General features: G+C 51.2%; 5 protein-coding genes across 5 annotated transcripts; 4 read left to right on the forward strand and 1 right to left on the reverse strand.

The window, feature by feature from the left end:
- Positions 1 to 1,046: 1,046 nt before the first annotated feature.
- On the forward strand, positions 1,047 to 2,680 carry POX_e06198 (uncharacterized protein; the record flags this gene model as incomplete). The annotated part of the gene is made up of 5 exons (XM_050115022.1): positions 1,047 to 1,280; positions 1,344 to 1,358; positions 1,434 to 1,835; positions 1,908 to 2,267; positions 2,333 to 2,680. 5 exons carry the CDS (start codon positions 1,047 to 1,049, stop codon positions 2,678 to 2,680), a joined length of 1,359 nt encoding a protein of 452 aa, XP_049967482.1.
- A 2,485-nt stretch (positions 2,681 to 5,165) lies between these two features.
- POX_e06199 (uncharacterized protein) lies at positions 5,166 to 7,429 on the forward strand (the record flags this gene model as incomplete). Its single annotated transcript, XM_050115023.1, has 3 exons — positions 5,166 to 5,531; positions 5,626 to 5,999; positions 6,082 to 7,429. The coding sequence occupies 3 exons, from the start codon at positions 5,166 to 5,168 to the stop codon at positions 7,427 to 7,429; spliced, it is 2,088 nt and encodes a 695-aa protein (XP_049967483.1).
- Positions 7,430 to 8,591: 1,162 nt separating this feature from the next.
- Positions 8,592 to 10,581, forward strand: POX_e06200 (High-affinity glucose transporter; the record flags this gene model as incomplete). Its single annotated transcript, XM_050115024.1, has 6 exons — positions 8,592 to 8,616; positions 8,689 to 8,740; positions 8,845 to 8,920; positions 9,007 to 9,720; positions 9,802 to 10,092; positions 10,207 to 10,581. The coding sequence occupies 6 exons, from the start codon at positions 8,592 to 8,594 to the stop codon at positions 10,579 to 10,581; spliced, it is 1,533 nt and encodes a 510-aa protein (XP_049967484.1).
- A 983-nt stretch (positions 10,582 to 11,564) lies between these two features.
- Positions 11,565 to 13,372, reverse strand: POX_e06201 (uncharacterized protein; the record flags this gene model as incomplete). The annotated part of the gene is made up of 2 exons (XM_050115025.1): positions 11,565 to 11,877; positions 11,997 to 13,372. 2 exons carry the CDS (start codon positions 13,370 to 13,372, stop codon positions 11,565 to 11,567), a joined length of 1,689 nt encoding a protein of 562 aa, XP_049967485.1.
- Positions 13,373 to 19,120: 5,748 nt separating this feature from the next.
- Positions 19,121 to 21,034, forward strand: POX_e06202 (Efflux pump roqT; the record flags this gene model as incomplete). The annotated part of the gene is made up of 5 exons (XM_050115026.1): positions 19,121 to 19,360; positions 19,432 to 19,779; positions 19,841 to 20,050; positions 20,101 to 20,310; positions 20,378 to 21,034. 5 exons carry the CDS (start codon positions 19,121 to 19,123, stop codon positions 21,032 to 21,034), a joined length of 1,665 nt encoding a protein of 554 aa, XP_049967486.1.
- Between the last annotated feature and the right edge of the window lie 433 nt (positions 21,035 to 21,467).

The following is a 21,467-nucleotide window of genomic DNA, read 5'->3' on the forward strand; positions in this document are numbered from 1 at the left end:
CAAAGATCGATGCGCGAGGGGTGCCTTTTGAACTGCGGGGAGAGCACGAGAAAATCTGGCGATCGAAGTTGTGATTGGTGGACAAATTCAAGTCCATCAAATCATTCCTCAGGATGGAGGCTCAAGGTCCAGTACCAATCTCTTAGGGCCTTCTTCAATTTGCATGTTTGTCATTATGGTGTCAGATAATTGATGTATCGGAACGATGGGCTTGGGTCACCGTCGCAAAAAGGGACCGGTGGCTGCAGAAAGAAGATGCGGCCAGGAGATGCTGCCACGTCTCGTGACTTTCCGAGTGAACGAGACAGATTCGAGTTTCGGTCCGAGTCATGTCAGCTTTGATTATTCACCCGCTCATTCAGAGTGCAACGGGGAGAGCTTTCCGAGTCTGAAATGGAAACGAGATGCAAAAAAGGTCCGCCCTAACCGGTCGCAATATCCAATAATGCGAGCTTCAGCCAGGCAACGTGTCCATCATGCAGTCAAAAGGTAGACGCATGACCTCCAGATTTTTATACGGTCTTGATGAGTCAATCATCATCCAGAGAGTTTCATCCAAGTAATCTTCCAAGCCACTTGCTCTCTGCTCGACCGCTATGGTGAGTACCTCAACCTCATTACCTCCTTCAGAAAGGCCCGAGGTTTAGCCGCACTGGCCGCTTTCGGCAAGGCGCACTGGCCTCCGCTGCCAAGCGCCCCGCTGCTCTTCTCGCCTCTCGCCAACTCGCACGTGAGGTGCTGAGGGCTATCCGGATTGCTCTTAGCCATGACAGCAGAGTGGGGTGGAGATGGATCTAGACATCCAGCAGCCAATGTTGGCCTTTTTCATCCTCGCTGACGAGTCCCTGGTTCGTGGCCGGGACATTTGTATTTGGTTGATTGCCCGTTCTTGCTGCTTCTCTGGCTGTCTGTCGCAACGTTCATAAAGTCGACGCCTCCAGTCCAAGGTCAGATCGAGATTGATTGCTTCAATCTTTCAACCTGACCACTTGACACTGCATACTCAGTGAACCTCCCTTGGGATAAATGATCACATCACGTCCATCATGGCAACCACGTCAACATGTGTCATCCACGAGCGTTCAACCGATACCTCGCATCATATCACGCTAGACACCATGTCCCCGAAAGACAGTCAAGCAGACGACGTGGCCTCCACTGAGCCGACTGGGGCATTTTCTGTCATGGAGAGGTGGAACAATCCTCGCATCAATGCGTATCGAACCTTCGCGACTTTCTTTAGTTTTCTGGTGATGGGAAGTAACGATGCAGCTTATGGTGTAAGTGACTCGTAGGCGTGAACTACGCCTCATTTGTTGCGACCCTCACTAACAGCATTCAAGGCCTTGATTCCATACGTAAGAGCTCGCCAATGTGGTCATGGTTAATGATGGCTTTAGCTCCGAGCTATATTCTGACACCGTCATGGACAGCTTGAGACATACTACGGCTTGACGTATACGGTCGTTTCCCTAGTTTTCCTCTCGCCGTTGGTCGGATACACCCTCGCTGCGATCCTCAACCACCGCATTCACCACTCCTTGGGTCAACGTGGAGTCGCGTTCATCGGACCTAGTTGTCATCTTGTTGCCTACGTGATCAACTGCTTGCATCCGCCGTATCCTGTTCTCGTTATCTCATTTATCTTCGCCGGCTTTGGCAATGGCCTCGCAGATGCTGCTTGGAACGCGTGGATCGGCAACATGGCCAATGCTAACGAGTTGCTGGGTCTCCTGCACGGTGTGTACGGCTTGGGTGCCGTGTTGGCTCCCTTGATTGCGACATCAATGATAGCACGGGCCGGCATGCCGTGGTTCACGTTTTTTTATGTGATGGTATAGTCCTTCTCCTCCTTCTCAGTCGCTGCTCTTTGTCCCTAATGCGTGCCTCATACTGATGGTCACTAGGTCGGCTGTGCGTTCATCGAATTACTCACATGTGGCATTTGCTTCTGGAGAGCAACCGGTGCAGTCTTTCGCGCCGAGACTTCCAATTCCATCGAGGAAAATCAAAAGGGTGGACTTCGTACTGCGCTCTTCAAGAGACCCTCTGCCCGCGTCACCTGGCTGTGCTCTCTCTTCTTGCTGTGTTATGTTGGATGCGAGGTAGCGCTCGGCGGCTGGATTGTAACCTTTATGATTCGTGTTCGAAACGGCAGTGCGTTTGCGAGTGGTATGACGGCAACCGGCTTCTGGCTGGGCATCACGGTAGGGAGAGTCATCTTGGGTTTTGTGACCGCCCGAGTCGGGGAGAAGCTGGCCATCGCGGTACGTACACCTGGGCAGGACAAGATTTTGCTGAAGTTGCTGGTTCTTGCTGACCCCAAGAGCAGGCTTACATTGTGCTCTCTATCGCTTGTGGACTTGTACTTTGGCTTGTTCCGCAATTCTATGCTTCCGCCGTAGCGGTCTCGCTTCAGGGATTTTTTCTGGGACCTCTATTCCCCGGTGCAGTGGTCATGGTCACGAAGCTTCTGCCTCGCCATCTCCACGTCAGCTCCATCGGGTTCTGTGCAGCCTTTGGTAGCTCTGGCGCCGCAGTTCTGCCTTTTGCCGTCGGTGCGCTGGCCCAGGCCAAGGGTGTACAAGTACTGCAGCCATTCATAATCGCCTTGTCGGCTGCCATCCTACTGGCATGGCTGGCGTTGCCGCGGGTATCCAAGCAGCAAAGAACTGAGTAGGCCGGGGTCGTTTCGCTGGATGGGGTTTAAATATGGGGTTACGACTGCTGAATTTACACAACGGGGATGGATCCCTAGGTCGCATGTTATCGTTTGTTCGGTGTCTTTGTGCATTCCGATCTGAAATCGCAGAGCTCGTGACTACAACTGTATGGCTCAAATGCCAAAGTGGGCCCAAAGTAGCGGGAAGGGATTTGACATGTGACTACCTGGTTTACAAAACGCGCATGTGAACAAGCGCCGGTCGCGGCTTACGGGAATGGAGGACCATCTCGGCATCGGGTTTGATTCTTTCGCTCATGTGCGTCACCGTACAGTCGAGTAGTCATTAGGTGCAGGGTGCGCTTATCTGATTCGAGCTTGTCAGTGACAAAATACTAAATTGTACGATACTTCCGTTAGCCATCCACGGACTTCCTGCTAGTATGTAGGACTACTACAGATCGGCTACTTACTCCATCCACCTATCCAAAGCTTTCACGCAGTTCGACAGTCTGGCAGCACTTGAATCTCCTGGTGCTGCATCCAGGACAGCAAGCAACATGATGATACTACCCAGTGCAAGTGAGATCACCTAGACCGAGAGATGGGTCAATTCGAATCTTAGTATGTGATGGTCAATTACATCGCCATGTAGTGCGCACCTGCCTTTCTGCTCAGCTTCGGCCTCCTTCCTAGCTCTTATGCGTCCGAGCAAGAAAGCAACAATGCTGCTCAATTCCATGCATTGAACCCTTAGTTCCTTTGACTCGTGTCTCGGGTACTCATTCAACTATTCTACGTTTTCCCCCTTCATCAGGCAAGAAATAAAGTGTAATCATCCCGTCCCCATAGGTAGCTAATTCACCACCGAATGATAAATTTAGTCCGAGAGCCCGGTGCGTCCGGCAACGGAGCCAACGCTTGAAGGAACTGAAGAGTTTATCTGAGTGGACCGTGAAAGTGGACAATCGAGGCTTCAAGATATGATAAAGTCATAGGTAGACGATTTCAAGCTGCGACGGGAGATTGCCCTGTGGAGCGTTCATTATGTATAGTCGAGGGCAGGGTCGGCGTTTTGATCGCCATCAATTTGCTCTAGCCTCCCCTTTCTCTTGAAAGTTCTTACGCAGAGAACTTCAAGAATTCATTCACTTGATTGATGGCACTTCAATGCCGCTGTAGATAGTCTAGCCCGTAGGTGGTAAGTCTCGAATCCCTCTCTAAGTATGATCTTGAACGGGTGTGCTGCAACTCGGTGGACTGTGTACATTATCACTCTGCCTCTAATTATGAATCTGGCCGACTCATGCCCTGGCCTCAAGCGACTTTGAAAATCAGGCTCTAGCCCAGGGCTCTGACAGCCCGCTACCGCACACCGTTCAAGACATGTAATCAATACAGACTTCAATTGGAGCCTAGGTAGATACCAGGTAGACATATATAATTACGCGCACGACGGCCCACATGCCCGGCTCGTGATGGTATCTTTCAAGTTTTTGAAGATGGAATCCAGTGAATCCACTCCAGTCAAGTAGGTATTCGTGCTCAACGATGACATCCCGACCAGGCAAAATCACACGTGGGTTAAGTAGCAATGGCACGAGCAAAAAATAATCCAGCGTCACTTGACTGCCGGCGATCTGAGATGGATCTGAGATCTGGTGCATGGACTCTAGCGTTACTGCACAATCCTAGTCCCGATGTTGAGGTGACTAAGGAGCGCTTGATTATCTGATTGGACAAATTGGGATTAAAAGTCGCGGCCAGCTGGTGAATCGAAGATGGTATGATGTAAGTCAAATTCGGACCCTCGTTTTGATCCAATCATACAGTACCATACCTAGTTCTGGGCCTAGGCTCACTGAGCGGTTGATAGCCTGATACAGCCTAGGTGGGCGATCTTCCTTGTCGTTATGTACAATTCTTCGATCCGGGCTGGAGTCAGAACCACGAAGATGAGCTTGTTGGCTGGGTTCTTTCATAGTTGATAATGCTTACGGTAATCATTACATCTACGCGTACGGGGTAATGAGACTGATTTGGAGTGGTCTACTTCGGACCAAAAATACACCCTGAATATGAGCATCGCCACTCCCGAGTCACTGAAGCGAGAGCGACACAACTGAAAAAAGTAAAAATCAAATCTCCGATGGAAATGAATCACGGGGGCTCAAACTATAACAGCTCCACGTCAGGCCTACGAGAGGTACTTGTAAAATATAGTAGAATTGACTGTCCGGCTGCTTTCCTCGTCTCGGTGTTCTTCGGTCAATGGCGTCCATGACCCGATCTGGACGAGCCTCGGTAACTTCCTCTTTCGGCCGGTCGCTCGTTCAGCTGGCCCTCGGCCTGGGGCCCCGGAGAGTGCGGCTGGACGTTTCCATGCTTATATCCTTCATCCCCACGATCTGAGTCCCCGTTTTTTCCTCCCGCATTCATCCATCTCTCTCCTTTTGACTTGTGTCTTCTTCCCTTAGTCCTCTCTACCACTCACACATACACAATGCCCTCTCCACCTCCAGACTGGGTCAAGGCCCTCAAGCCGGGTGGCCCGCAGGGCTCCGAGCTGCTGGCTCAGGAGCGCGCTCAGTCCAATGTGGACGTCCACAAACTCTCCGAGCTGCTACACACCAAGGAGCACTTGCAGCTTCAGGACAAGTTAGTCAAGATGCTCTCGTCCGAGAAGGTGTTCGACAAGTCGCAAAACCATTCTTTGGGTCGTGTTGATCGCCTCCAGCGCTCGCTCGCCAAGGCGAAGCGCCTGCAGCAGTTGGCCGAGCAGCACAAGTGGAACATGGAGGAGCTGCATGCTGCGAACGAGTTGATTGGAGAGCCCACTCCTTACGGTCTGCACGCTAGCATGTTCTTGGTATGTGTCTCCTCTGTATACCAAAGATGTCGCAGGACGGCGATGTGCACACGACTTGAATGAGAAGCTGACAGTCCTCTTTCTCTCCTCGTAGGTCACTCTCCGTGAGCAAGGAACCCCCGAGCAGCACAAGCTCTTCCTTGAGCGTGCTGAGAAATACCAGATCATCGGATGTTATGCTCAGACCGAGTTGGGACACGGTTCGAACGTTCGCGGCCTCGAAACGACCGCCACCTGGAATCCCGAGGACAAGACTTTCATCATCAACTCCCCCACATTGACTGCCTCCAAATGGTGGATTGGTTCTCTGGGTCGCACAGCCAACCACGCCGTGGTGATGGCTCAGCTTTATATTGCAGGCAAGAACTATGGTCCTCACCCCTTCGTGGTCCAGGTTCGTGATCTGGAGACCCACCAGCCCATGGAAAATGTTTACGTTGGCGATATCGGTCCCAAGTTCGGATACAAGTGAGTTTTCGGTCATCATGCCCTGGGTGGTGTTGCTCCTTGGGAAACTTTGGCGCGCTAATATGTGCAACCTTCACTCTAGCACCATGGATAATGGTTTCCTTCTTTTCAACAACTACAAGATTCCCCATGTCAACATGCTCGCCCGCTTCTCCAGTGTCGATAAGGCGACGAATAAATACGTACGCCCCTCGATGCCCACTTTGGTCTACGGTACCATGACATGGGTTCGCTCCAACATTGTCCTTCAGTCCGGTGGTGTTTTGGCCCGCGGTGTGACCATTGCCACTCGGTACTGCGCCGTTCGCCGGCAGTTCCAGGATCGCGATGCGGATCCCAACGCGGGTGAGACACAGGTTCTCAACTACAAGATGGTGCAGGTCCGCCTGTTGCCTCTGTTGGCCTCCATGTACGCCCTTCACTTCACCGGCCGTGGCATGATGCGTCTGTACCAGGAGAACCAGAAGCGCATGCAGGCCGCTTCCACTCCCAACCAGGAAACTCGCGGCCCCGGACCCGAGGAGCTCCGCGCTGGTGCCGATCTGCTGGCAGATCTGCACGCCACTTCCTGCGGTCTCAAGGCTTTGGCGAGTACCACTGCTGGTGAAGGTCTTGAAATCTGTCGTCGCACTTGCGGTGGCCACGGTTACAGCAGCTACAGCGGCATTGGACCCTTCTACTCGGACTATCTCCCCACTTTGACCTGGGAAGGTGACAACTACATGCTCACCCAACAGGTGGCTCGCTACCTGTTGAAGTCGGCTCGTGCTGTCCTTTCGGGCAAGGCTGCTGACAACGATACTTCTCGTATCCTCCGCAACTACTTGGATCGCCGTGAGAAGGGAGCCTCCTTTGACATTCTGGAGGAGGACAACGACATCGTGGCTGCCTTTGCCTGGCGCACGGCCCACCTCACCTTTGAGGCCCTGAAGCACCGTGACTCTGAGAAGCGCTCCTGGAACAGCCTGTTGGTTGACTTCTGGCGCCTGTCGACCGCCCACTCTCAGTACCTCGTGGTGAAGAACTTCTACGAGGCTGTGTCTTCTCCGGAGCTCTCTCAATCCTTGGACCTTGAGACTAAGACATTGATGCACCAGCTCTTCCGCCTTTACTCTCTCCACACTCTCGAGCGTGAGGCTGCTGAGTTCTTCTCTTCTGGCGCCGTGACCGTCCGCCAGATTGGTCTCACTCGCACAACTGCCGTGATGAAGCTGCTCGACGAGATCCGCCCACATGCCGTCCGCCTTGTTGACGCCTGGGCCATTCCCGACTGGCAACTGGACAGCAGTCTGGGTCGCTTCGACGGCGACGTCTACCCCGATTTGTTCCGCCGCGCCAGCCAAGAGAACCCTGTCAACGACCTGGTCTTCGATCCCTACCCCTGGAACGAGGCTCTGCTCAAGAACACTCCCCCCAAGAGCAAGCTTTGATTGATTTTCCGTTTATAGCGATATTCTTTTTTTTCCCTTTTGCATGCTTCTGATGTACATTCTCGACTTTTCTGTCATGTGCTAGGACACTTGTCCTTGTGTTTTACGTATGTATCTGGATTGGGCGGTAAGCCGAAGGGAGATAGAATCCTAGAGAGACTAGAATAGATCTCATATGTTGAACAAAGGCCTTTTCTCGTCGACAGATCCTCCTAATGCTCTTCATTTCCTGAGGATGCTCGGCACCTCAAAGCTGAATTTAAGCGATCGGCAAGCCCTGCCGGGCCATTGTCACAGCATGAATTACCTCCGTTCTGGCAACGATCGCCCCTACTTTTGAGGAACTTATTCGGCCACGATGCGTGTGCGCGGCTTGCTTTTCCTTTCGGCAAAATTGGATGGTTTTAGCCGGGTGGCATGACGTCGGCATGCCGATGCCCGCACGAGCCGCGTATCAAACCTGCGATGCAGACCGGCTTTCAAAAAAGTACGTCCCACACACAAGATGACAAGATGACTCTGCGCGTGTCCGGTTGACAATGTGCGAGCCTCAATACTCGAATGTGGCTTTGGACCACCAAGAATATCTTAGAGAAGACACTCTTGGATGTTTAATCTCCTGCTGCGCAAGCATGGTCTATTCTTCGAGGGAAGTCATCGTCCTTGAAACACCCTTCACAGCGACTCTTCTCACCCGTGGAGATTGGCGGGGAGATCAACATGGAGATTTCGGTTAAAGAGGGACGCCTCGCTTTTACCCGACAACCGTCCATCCGTCCCTTAACACCCGACTGGCCTGGTCGCAACAACCGTCTCCATGGACGTTGCAGCAATGACGCAGCGACCCAGCACGCATTCGTTCAATCTGGGGGCCCCAGAGCCCATTTCAAGTTATTTCTCCGCATCGTTGCGGTCGATCCCTTCCATGGATAGACAAAGACCCCTGTTGAGGGTTGACTGCTGCAACATGCGGCTTTGTATCGGCGCTAGTCCCCATCTTCGCTTAGGCTGGACTCGAATGCAAGCCACCCGAGAAATGGGCGCAAGCATGACCATGGTAGTGGACATGTTTATTCATATAAAAAGCCTATCCGAGACTGTGCAGGTTGGATAGAAAGTCAGGAAGACTGATCTGGCTTGTCAAGGGATCCGTCTCGCCATCATGTATCGGATCGCGAATATCTACGGTGAGTTTCCTCTGGCTTCTCTAGGGGAAGACATTGAATGAAAGACAAAGACTGAGAGTGAATGGGATGTAGTCCTTGCCGCGTTTGGCACCATCGGTGGTGCCTTGTTTGGTTTTGATGTGAGGTATGTGCTGGGTTCGTTTCTTGGAGGTGTTCTTCGTTGGCCGAGATTGCTACGGCTGGGGAGAAACAAGTGGATGCTGATATCATCTCGCTGTGTTTGAATAGTTCGATGAGCGCCTGGATTGGCGTCGACACATATAATGACTACTTCAACCATCCGGATTCCAACCTCCAAGGAGGTGTAAGTGATACTATCTCATTTCAGGCTCTCACTTTCGAACATTGTCTTGATCAACCGATTGAAACTAATGCCGGGTCAACGTTCAGATCACCGCGTCCATGTCCGCCGGGTCCTTTGCCGGGTCAATTGCAGCAGGATGGCTCTCCGATATCCTCGGTCGCCGAGGTGCCTTGATGATTGCATCCTTAGTCTGGATCGTCGGAGCGATGGTCCAATGCAGTGCCCAGAATGTCACCCATCTTGTCGCCGGTCGCGTGGTCAGCGGGCTCGCGGTTGGTGTGACCTCCTCGCAAACATGCGTGTACCTTTCTGAGCTGGCACCCGCCCGTATTCGCGGTCGTGTCGTCGGTATACAGCAGTGGGCAATTGAATGGGGTATCCTGATCATGTACCTGATCGCATATGGCTGTGCGGTGGGAGTCTCCGGTCCTGCTGCCTTCCGAATCTGCTGGGGCATTCAAGCCGTACCCGGTCTGATTCTGTTCATTGCTCTGTTTTTCTTTCCCGAGTCGCCTCGTTGGCTGGCTGCCAAGGAACGATGGGAAGAGGCTCTGGACGTGCTCGCTTTGATCCATGGCAAAGGCGACCGCAATGACCCCGTGGTGCAAGTTGAGTTTGAGGAAGTTCAAGAGGCCGCCCGCATTGCCCACCAGTCCAAGGACGTCTCCTTCCTGTCGCTGTTTGGCCCTCGAATCTGGAAGCGTACCATGTGCGGAATGAGCGTGCAGATGTGGCAGCAGTTGCTTGGTGGTAATGTGGCCATGTACTATGTGGTGTACATCTTCGAGATGGCTGGCTTGGTGAGTTTCTCCTTTCGCTTACGTTTTCTGCGGAAATTTCCTCAAAAAGTGGACGCTGGCTTACAATATATTCTCAATCAGAGTGGAAACACCACTCTATGGTCATCGGCAATTCAATATGTCATTTTCCTCGTCACGACCGGGATCATGCTTCCATATATTGACCGTGTTGGTCGTCGCAAACTCTTGCTTTCCGGTTCTGTGATTTGTATGATGATTCATTTTATCATTGCCGGCATCATGGCCACCAAGGGAAAGCCCGTATCCAATGTCAACGGCAACTATAACCTGACCTGGTCCATCAAAGGTGCATCTGGTATGGCAGTTATCGCCTTTTCCTACATTTTCACCGGCATCTACGGCTTCACTTGGGTAAGAACTCCCTCCCATTCCCCTTGTTCTTCCCCCATCTCCTGACCGTCTGTCTGATGATCCGCCTTGGGATAAAAAAAACCCCCCGCCACTAACCCAATGTCCAACTGACAGGCACCCACCGGCTGGATTTACGCATCCGAAGTCTTCCCCCTCAAGTACCGCGCCAAGGGTGTCGGTCTCTCAGCGTCAGCAAATTGGATTTTCAACTTTGCTCTGGCCTACTTCGTTGCCCCTGCATTTCACAATATCCAGTGGAAAACATACATCATTTTCGGAGTCTTCTGTTTCGTGATGACATTCCACGTCTTCTTCATGTATCCCGAGACCGTGGGCCGATCTCTAGAAGAGATTGACCTCTTGTTTGATTCCAACGTGAGACCGTGGAAGACCGCCGCGGTGCATGATCAATTCGGTGATGAAGTGGAGAGACATAAGAGCCAAGTGGCCAAAGAGCAGCCAGAAACTGCTCATCAAGAAGTTGTCTAGATGAAATCGGGGACAATTTCAGTCATCCTGAGGTTGGATGTGAAACACAGAAAAGAGAACCACATTGGCGACGGGACGATTAGAAGGGATTGCATATACACCCCTTGATCAATGTGACCTAATAGATCTATATTCCTTCTTGTTTTGGTATAGAAAAAACCCATGTTCGATTTTCAGTATTCATTCAAGTCACATAGTACAGACTTTTGAGCACATTTTATTTCATATTGGCTCATATCACTTACTGGTCTTGTTCGTAGGTTTATCTTCCTCCAATAATACCAAGGCAACCTCAGCTTGAACGTGTAGATCATTCCACTTGCAGGACCAACCTTAAGCACGTGTCAGCGCTGCCAACTGAAGCTTGACAGGAGTTCAGGTCGTAATCATGTAAAACTTAATCAGTGTACAGACAAACGAGAACCGAGCTGAAACCATACATTTATCAAAAGACCAGCCACGGGGGAGTGAACAGCGAGGCTTCAAGATTTGAAACGGAATATCTAGTATCGAATCTCTTGCACAGCTACACAATACAATTCAAACCCCTGATCTCAGATAAACAGTGCACTTTAATTGCAGAAGTGTAGCAATTGGGAGAAATTATGGATGGGCTATCATTAGAAAAAGGAAGCTAAATTGTTGGCCTTACTCCATCGGGATCAGGAATAGAATGAAAATCTCATGAGTCGAGTGTAAAACCAGTAAATCTTCTAGATTGGGTATTGTGTAAGCTATCGACAAATCAAAACGCCGTGACCGTGAGACTATAGAAACAGAGCAGGAAAATATGTACTCAGTGGCCAGAAATGAGCGGCACACGATTGACTGCTCAGAAGTCAAGCCTTGAATCCAAACATGGTCAAATCACCAATACCATCCAAAGCCTCCTCTGATGAGAAAGTGGCATCGTTATTGCGGGGTATTCAGTCGTCAAGTCGTGTATGTTTTGGAAAATGACACCAAAAATGCGATGAATGAGCTCATTTCTCAGTGGTGTCCAGAACACCGCTCGAACTCGAACCAGAGCCGTTCTCAAGATGCTCATGGTGCTCCTTGGTCGATTTTCGGGATGCGCCGACTTGTGCGCTGGCACGGCGGATGGCCTCATCTTCCACATCAGACAAGGTGCGCAAAAGTTCGCCCTTGCGACCATACATGTGTGGCTCGTTGCGGGCGATCTTGACACAGTCGAAAACGTTGGTTGTCTTCCAGAAGATACGATCCATTTCCTCCAAGGATCTCCTGGTGGTCTCGGGGAAGAAGAAGTAGACAGAGGGAACGATGGCAGCGTTACTAGCAAGTAGAACGTGAATGTTAGTGAGGTGGACCAGAAGAGAGGGAAGAGCGACAGCGGAGAGGTGCTTCAGTGGAATGTGGGGGGGGGGGGGGGGGGGGGGGGGGGGGAAACTCACATGACCGCAAAGATGATATAGGTCTGGTATCCGATATTGTTAAAGGCGACGGGGGTGATCATCACGACCATAAAGTTGAAGATCCAGTTGGACGAAGTGGACAGAGCGTTGGCTGGAGCACGAATCTTCAACGGAACAATTTCGGCCGGATAGAGCCAGGTCATGCCCAGCCAACCAATCGCGAAGAAGGTATTGAAGACGAAGAGGAAGACGGCCTGCGCGATACCCGCACGAGTTCCTAGATCCGTCTTGGGATGTGCAGAGGAGATGCTGTCGGTGATAGCCAGGACCACCATAGATAACGACATGCCAGCGGCACCAAAGATCATCAGAGTGCGACGACCGAACTTCTCGACCGTGAACACAGCCACCCACGAGGCAAGGAAATATTCCGTTCCGTTACACGCGGCGATCAGGCGGGACAAGGTAGGGCTGAGTCCAACCTGGCCCTCGAGCAAGGTTGGGATGTAATAGGTGATCAAGTTGATGCCGGAGATCTGCTGGAAGCACTGGTTGACATAGGCGAGCATGGTTCGATGGAAGTGACGGTCTCTGCCCACGGTAAACATGTCGCGGAATGAGCCCTTGGCCATCTCCAACACGGTCGCCTTGATCGCCGTGAATTCAGTATCGAGGTAGGTGTCGTCGGCCTCGTTGCCCGATAAGCATGCGAGGACCTGGCGGGCCTCGTCTTCACGGCCCTTGAGAATGAGCCAGCGAGGCGATTCGGGCAGGAACATCACGAAGCCGAGGATAATCAAAGCAAAGAAGATCTGGAAGGCCAGTGGGAACCGCCAGGCTACTTCGTTGGGATCCAAGAACAAGAATCCGAAATCCACCCAGTAACTGATCATGATACCAAAGGTGATCATAGCACCTTCGATCATGACCATCTGACCACGGCGATGAGACTTGCAGCACTCGGATTGCCAGGTGGGGACAGTGGACGTGTTGATTCCATTGCCAAACCCAGTGACCAATCGACCGACGATGAATTGCGCCAGTCCGAACGAGGTGCATTGCAGAATCGCGCCGATCACCATAATAAAGGAACCGAGAAAGATGGCCTTGCGGCGACCGAGCATGTTTCCGATCCAAATGGTCGGAATGGAACCCGCGAAACAACCCAAGTTGTAGGATGCCACCGTGATACCCTGACGAGTCGATTGAGCACTCTGCTGAGCCGCCGTCAGGCCGCGCAAGCCGTCCGCCGTCGTATCAATGGTGGGGAAGTATTTCCGGAACGAGTCCAACGTGAGAAGACCTCCCGTCACGCCTTGGTCGTAACCGAATAGTAGGAAATCCATACCGGCCAAAAGACCGATGGCAATTTGAAGTTTGGTGCCATTGAGGCCCAGATATCTTGGCTTGGCCATGCCGATGGGAAAGGTAGACGGAGACTGATCGAACTTGTGTGGTTGAATCGCGATTTGGAGCGCAAATGACTTTCCACCCGCAAGACTATACACTTCAGGTGTGAATGAACACCACCATACGCATTCAAGCGGCCCAAGCTGTCTTTCTGATTAGTTTCTTTGGGAAAGGATGAATTCTTCACAGCGTAGGGCCAACAATAGGTACACTGGATGCACAGGATTGTGTCACGCGAGAGAATTAAACAATCAGCAGGATTTCTGTCGCGCGGGGAGGCCGCTGCATTTAAATCTGGGGATCGCCTTGGACGTGCAGATGGGGTCATAACCTGGTTTGGGAAAGACCACCCTGGGCTTTCTCTCTCTTTTTTTTCCTTTTTGTGTTTAATCCTTTCATTTCTTGTTTGGGCAGTTCCATTTAGGCACTCGGACCACCTTGACGTTCATGGGTAGAGGATACGATGTTCGGACTCATGACGAACGAGGATTGTCTCCTCTCAGCCGTGCCGAGCCGCGAGAGCCAGCGTCTCTTGACTCGGATGTGGGAATCGCATCGTCAATTGGTAAACGCCAAATGCGCCTCCAGCAGGAAAGGGGTCCACTCTAGAAATATTCCGTTCTCTCTTGGACGGTCTTTGCTCAGTTGCCGCTGCTTTTTCTACCGGATTTTCGTGGCTGTCTTTTCCCCGGGGCCACCTCCACGCTCCAACTTTTTGGCTTTTCCCCCAAACTCCACCGTCATCGCATCCGGTGCTTTGGCTCCAGGGGTGCGCAACAAAGATTGTGGATTGGTCGGTAGTAGGCTCTAGGGGACTACTGCTCCTACCGTGCTCCACGATTCACCTCTCACCTTTCCACGTTTTTGGCGGCGGGGTTGGGGCTTGCGCGAGTCCTCGAGTGGCACAGAGTATTCCAAAAAGGTCTCCCTTGAGACTCCGCGATAGGCAGGTACAGTGTGCAGTGCACTATGCATCGAGATGTCTTTTGGGTCTTCTTGTCCGGTAGAGATACTGTACCTGCCGTTGCCTTGGGCAAGAGTGGGAGGCGTGGAGAAAGCCCAGTGCCCTTCGATCGATCAACAGGCCATGTCTGCGTTCAGCAAGACGGTGGATTTTTTTCGCTCAAGAATCCACTATGCTGTCATGATGTCTCCCTGGGCATGATCGCATTGTCGCATTATAAGCTGAGTAGCTTTTTCATCTCCCGTCAGACACTGTCTCTAACCATGCATTGTCGAAATAGTATAGTGTAGAGCTATGCTTCTACTAGGATAGTCGTGGCGAGTGTCACCACTTTGCGAGTCACCAGCAACACGACTGGAACTCCTCTGCGGTCTCAGCGCCGTCCAGCCCGCGCGATGCCAAAGTCTCAACGGCCCGCGTCATAGTCGGCTTCCCCAAATGGAGTTAGCGTCTGATCATGCAACTCTCCTTCCTGATGCGCGACTCGGGGTGGTAAGAGAAAGTTGGGAAGTTATTTCTGCCGATCTCTCGATCGCCCATCCGACGTAATTTGTCCGGTTCCGGTGGAGGCCGACCGGGGATCCGTAAGCAAAGGAGCCTTCCGATTGGTGTCAGAGTCAAAGAGGTACAAGGCCGGGACTCTCAAGGTTACTGTGGACTAGTGTATGATCCAGGTATCCCTGCTGTCCACTACGAGTCTACTACGACAGTCGTCCCTCGTTCAAGTAGCAGGTACTGAATAGGATGACCTCTGGAGTGCCGAGTGCTGCAACAGGACTTAGCACAAAGAGTACTACATACTTCCTGTATTATCGCCATGCCTGGGACCCAGTTGAGCCAACAGCAACTGTAACACTATCTCCATCCGCTGCTCAGATGGAAGAGGAGTAGATGTTGGAAGCAATGGGAGTTTCTTCACGTGAGGAGTACCTCGGCGTACTGTTCAAGGGAGCCCTGGGGGGGAAAGACTGGCCTGGAACATGATCGGATCTTATTCCGCTTGATGGAGATGGAACCGAGGGACATCGGAGACGCCAACTAGAACAACAGGATTGTTGACGCTCGCGTGGTCCGTCGTGCCTGAAGTTTGTGAATACTCAATTCAGTCCTAGGGCTTTCCTACTCTAGCGCAGCATAATGGCACATAGAGCCGGTGACTCGGGGGGGGGGGGGCGCCGTTTTCAAGCTCAACAATTCGAGAACACAGACTATCGGAGAGAGAGAGAGAGAGAGAGAGGAGGGCTCGCATGTTCACAGCCTCCTCGTTGCAGATGGGCCTTTGTCTAGATCCATACACCAGACGCTATCGTAGCTACGTAAGGCGCCCCAAAGCCCAACGGACAAACCACGAGTCATTCTGGAGTAACGGAAACAGGCGTTTTGGTGGAAGCCGATCGTGGCGTCCCCGATTGGCAACCCTTTCCATGAAGGAGCTCGCTTCCACATGTGCCGTGACCACTTTCCCGATCGGTTTGACAGCCACCCGAAACCTTCCTTTGTCCTCTCTCCTCCACGAACGAAAAAGAAAACAAACCAAGGACACGAGAAAATGCCGACGACTACAATATATCACTCGGAGTTGGCCCAAGACCGCTCGTCTTGGCGGATGGATGTCATTAGATGTACCTCTAGCTGGACTCCTCGGTCTTGCTATGCATGACCCTCCTGATTGCGTGCTGCGCATTGGGCAGTGTGTTGCCGAGCCATTGCTTTGAACGATGATGCCGACCGAGGGCCATATGTACCAGCAGAGACGTCTTTGGGTAAGCACAAACGTGCTGAAATGCAGCTGCTGCAGCTGCAAGGGGAGAGGGGGGAGAGAATCTGAATTTGACAGCGGCGGCTCCTCTCAACCGGGCAACCCTGTAGTCTGTATTTTGTGCCATACGATGTGAATAGTACGAGTACTATGTACATCCTCCGAGAAGCGAATCGGTACAGAGTTCACTCAACATCAGTTCCTCCTTGGTACATGACCCGAGGTGAGCCAGCTCCGGCCGGTCGAGTAGTACGACTCCCGCCAAAATCGAACCACCCGCACCAACCTTCTTGATGCGCAACGATGCGGAGTTTCCTGGAGGAATTGACCACCGTCCAACATCCACTTGGGTACCATCACGAAGAGCTCCACCGCAGCCAAGACCTTTGCAGGCGCGCGCAGGGGAACTGCCCAAAACGGCAGTTCCGAACTCTGGACCAGATTACTTTGGGTCAAGCGGGGGATGTGCGGTCAGACAGAAAGTCGGGGATTCGGTCTCGGACGATATGCAGGAACTCGTCAATCACGACCAAGTCTTACTCACTCGGAGTGGAATATTGCTAGATGGCTACTGCATGTGTCTGAACATGCTTACGGGTATTGTGTCTTGTCGGACTCTCACGCTGGGGATATCAACTGTCCATGACTCCAAATGCAGCCGGCGTCTGCACATAGTAACACACTGACTGCTCTCCAGGTGCTAATCTACGTACGTACTTCATTATTTCTAGGGAAAAGAAAGAATGATCTCTCATCTTCTGTTCTATGATTTGCTTTTACTTTCAGAGATATACCAGGCAGCAGGCATCAGACAGCGAAAAACACCCCGCCTACGTGTAAATCTCGAACCCTGAATCAATGTCGAGACGAGAGTCAATTTGCTTTCAATTGGCACCGGAGTCCCTATTCAGGTGATATTGATCTGAGCTGGAAGCTGCCGACAAGTCGATGGCCACGAGCTCGAACCTCGGCATGCCGTCCGTCACCCTATCTCATGCCACGTTGGCCCTTTGACAGTGCCGATCTGCTAGAATGAGACACGGTCACTTTTCGACTTCAACTGACCGTCAAATAAAAATGATGTATAGTCCCCATTCTCCTCCAAATATCCTTTTGTTCCTCCCTTGCCTTGACAGGGAAGTCCTCTTCTAATCGGGAGGTGATCACGTACTTTACTCGTCCAGCCACGAGGCGCCTCCCGCCCGCCACTGAAGTCATCCGCCAAACTTCGGGTCCCGCATCTCGGCGTCGTCCCTTGTTTCTCCCCCCACCCGGGATCTCATCGACTACAGTACGACTGCATGTACATTTTACACTAGTAGATATGTACGTCAAAGAGGGGACCAAAATATGGAATGACCGAAGCGTCAGTCGTGGCCGTGCCGGATCTCAGCCGAAACGGGGAGGAGTAATCTCGGGATGCCACTGGAATTCCCGATCGGTGATCACGACTACGACTATCCCCGTACTTCTCTCCAAAGGAGTCTGTTGTTCGTTGCTGACGGGTCACTTGTTGGACCGAGGAGGTAGTCAGGAAGAGAAAAAAAAAACCTGTTTCGTCTCCCGCGGCTTAACATCGGCTCGGTCTCTTCTGGTGAGTTTCCCGAAATGGATTGCGCGTGGCTACGGTTGTCAAGTTCGGATTGACACTATGTAATATGCCGGGAAAAATGGGACGGGATTGTGGACAGTCCATTTTTATCTAATTTCTTATTGAAGGGTCCATGGGACTTGCCTGGTCTCACGAGCTTGCTGGTCTAAAGATTGAGAGATTCCTCCCATCATTGAGACTGTGATGATGGAAATTGGGTTGAAGGGGCCCTTGAGGGTTTATAGGTAGGATGATCGCTATGAATTTATCATCGCCCGGGAGTATTGCCTTTTGAATGCTATCTATACACTACGCAAGAAGATGACGATGCCCATTTGAAACTATGCCATCGACATATTCTTGTATACCCCTTTTTACAAGTCAAGATTGTAGAAGCCACGCCGATAATCAACTCACCCGATGGATGTATCTTCCTGAACGGTCTTTTTTTTGAATAAAAGCTCGCGAGTTGTGTCCCAACCCTTGGCGACCATGTACGACATCTCTGGGGATGTGCCACCTCAGGACGAGTGGAGTGTGGGAGCACAAGCTGCGGAGCTATCCGATTCATAGGCTTCAATCAATAAAATCAGCGTATCATCTGCACCAAGTGAGTCTTGAGCACAGTCAAGTGGGCTCGATCGTTCTTTGTAAGTTGAAGCTCACTTGTCAAGGATAGGTGAGCATCACTAAAATGTCCAAACTGAGTTCCCAGAATTGACCTTCCTGTCTACAAAGTCCATTGCCCGCTTCTGCTAGACACTTGAAAAGATGTAGATGTGCAGGACCAAAAGAGCAATCTCACATCTAACATCGACTAAGATAATGACTGTAGTCTTTAAATCTGATAAGCGCATCTTGGGTGAGTATCGATCAGACCTGAGTCAAATTTCACGGCCCAGGCATACTATGAAGGCAGGTGGGGACGATTTTACTTCCCCGAGATATTTCGAAGAATGTGGACAGACGCGTCGGCACTTTGATCGCCAGTTCTTGCATCCTGTCCCCTCAACATGACGCCAGACTTGATATAACAACTAGGAACCGCTCAGGTTTATTTGACATCTTCCTGCGATGAGAAATTTATCGACGAGAAAGATCTTGCATGTCTCAAGATGAGGAGAAAACTTCGGAAGAAATCAAGAGCTGATGTGGGGTGTGACGAAATTTGGACGTTCACATACCAGTGAAGCTCATAGGAATGCTCGCCAGGGAATCGGAGGAGACTCGAGGGTTTTCAATATTTCCGTGGCGTCACCGTCTGCTTGACGCAGGAGATATGCCAATTTCTCTCTTTATTCTTTTTTTCTCCTCTTTTGATGAAAACCTTGTCCTAATTGTCCCCGACCATTTATGTACAGCTGGGCTACCTCTTCAGGGACATCGGCTCTCATCTTCACTCAATGAACCCAGCATCTATCGCCATTTGAGTGAAATTGATGGCAGAGAGGTTTGAAAGAAGGGGCAGTCACGATGATGGATATGCCGAGTCGCGCGACGAGGGCTCTCTGAGAAAGTCGGTGGTTTATGTGAATGAGACTGCGAGCCATGGCGACGATGTATCAGAGGACGCAGACGCGGAAGGGGAAGAGAACAGACAAGATCAGAAATATCCATCAAAACTACAGTTGATGCCAATTTTGATCGGGATCTGCCTTCAGTCTGTTTGCATTGCCTTGGTCAGTTTCCCTACCTCAGTCGTAATCATGTCGGAATGGGGAAAAAACTAACCAAATATCTACTCTCATAGGACAACACGATCCTCTCGACAGCGACGCCCAAAATCACAGAAGAGTTCAATTCTCTGGAAGATCTGTCTTGGTATGCGAGTGCATATCTTTTGACAACTTGCGCTGTGACACTCCCCTTTGGCAGAGTATACACTTTCTTCTCCACCAAATGGACGTACCTGATCGCCTTGGCTTTGTTCGAAGTTGGGTCCTTTGTGTGTGCTTCAACCCCTACTTCAAAAGGCCTTATCGTAGGAAGAGCAATAGCGGGCATTGGATCCGGGGGAATGTCACCGGGTGCTTTGCTACTTCTGTCCGAGAGCGTCCCCCTGCATCGCCGCGCCCTGCACTTTTCCATAATCGGAAGTGTGAGTGGCATTGCTACCATCACGGGGCCCATGTGAGACTGCCCTGATATTGAAGATCTAGGATCACACCCTGGCGGATCTTCAGCTGACTGTTCCGTATAGACTAGGAGGGTTCCTCACCGATCGTGCGAGTTGGAGATGGTGCTTTTGGATCAATCTGCCCGTCGGAGCTATAACGGGACTCTTCATCTTGGTTTTCTTCCGAGATGCCCAGGGGTCCACAATTACTGACTCCGGATGGCTGAGCAAGATCAAACGGATGGACCCATCGGTCTTGTGACTCTGATACCTGCTGTGGTTTCGCTCCTGCTGAGCCTCCAGTGGGGAGGCTCACGCTTCTCCTGGACAAGCCCAAGGATAATTGCCCTTTTGGTGGTATTTGCCGTGTTTGGAATATCATGGTGTGCGATACAGATCTGGAAACAGGACCATGCCACCGTGCCACCTCGTCTACTGAGGAATCGCAATGTTCTTGGAGCGGTGGTACACGCCATGTTCTTGGGGGGCTCGTTTTTCGTTTTTGGTTACTACGTCAGTCATCCTCCATCTATCTTCTTTTTCTAAGATTATCATCCCACTCACGCGCAAAATGAGACAGCTTCCGATATGGTTCCAGGCTGTGCGGCAAGTCTCGGCCGCCGAGTCTGGAATTGACAACTTACCCACGGTTATCACCATGATCGTCTGCTCGACCTTTGGTGGCCTGCTTGTGAACATGATCGGCTACTATACGCCACTCATGTTCCTCGGAAGCGCTCTCCTAACAGTCGGATTCGGTCTGTGTACAACCTTCAAAGTTCACAGTAACTACAGCGCCTGGATTGGCTACCAGGTCATCATTGGAATTGGAGCCGGAGTCGGATTCCAACAATGCTACAATGCTCTTCAAACGGTCCTCCCGTCGAAAGATTTGCCAGTCGGGATTGCAATCATCACCTTTTCGCAAAGTTTGAGTGGAGCTCTATTCGTTTCGATTGCCCAGAATGTCTTCCAGACTCGACTCGTGGCAAATCTGACGCGATATGCGCCACAAGCCGATGCAGCAGCCGTCGTTCAAGCTGGTGCGGCAAACCTCGCCCATAAAATACCCCCTTCACTCCTTCCTTCTGTGCTATATGCATACAATCTCGCGATCACCAGAACCTTTTATGTGTGTGTCGCCATGGCTCTCATCTCATTCTTGGGGGCGTGCCTGGTTGAATGGAGATCGATGAGAAGACTGAAAAAGGCGGCCGATATAGTTGAGGAGGCGTGAGGCTACGAGCTTATCCGTCTTGAACCACAAAGCCAAATGAATTTTGTTCAATGGGCATGGAACCAGAATTAATCACATTTTTCTTAAAAAAAAAATTGGGTTAGAAATACAACATGGGAGATATCCCCCCGGCTACGTCTCAGAAAGACAGAAATCGCTCGTGCCTGTAGTGTCGACTGTTTGTATGGATCTGCGAGTGGTATTTCCTACTTTCAACATCTTTGTTCAATCGAAAGATATTACTCAAGATGACTTACGTAAATAAATGCGTTCTCTAAAAATTCACTTCTGCAAGGATAGATAGCTTTCTCTTATACCCGCTCGTGAAACAATGTGGCTAGTCGCCATCAATGCCATGCAAGCTAAGGCAGAGACACACACCATACAGTTCCGTCAATCTCTTGGAATGAAGTTTATACCAAGGATATCCAAA

Source organism: Penicillium oxalicum, chromosome V (genome assembly GCF_001723175.1).
Source record: "Penicillium oxalicum strain HP7-1 chromosome V, whole genome shotgun sequence".
Lineage (NCBI taxonomy): Eukaryota > Fungi > Ascomycota > Eurotiomycetes > Eurotiales > Aspergillaceae > Penicillium > Penicillium oxalicum.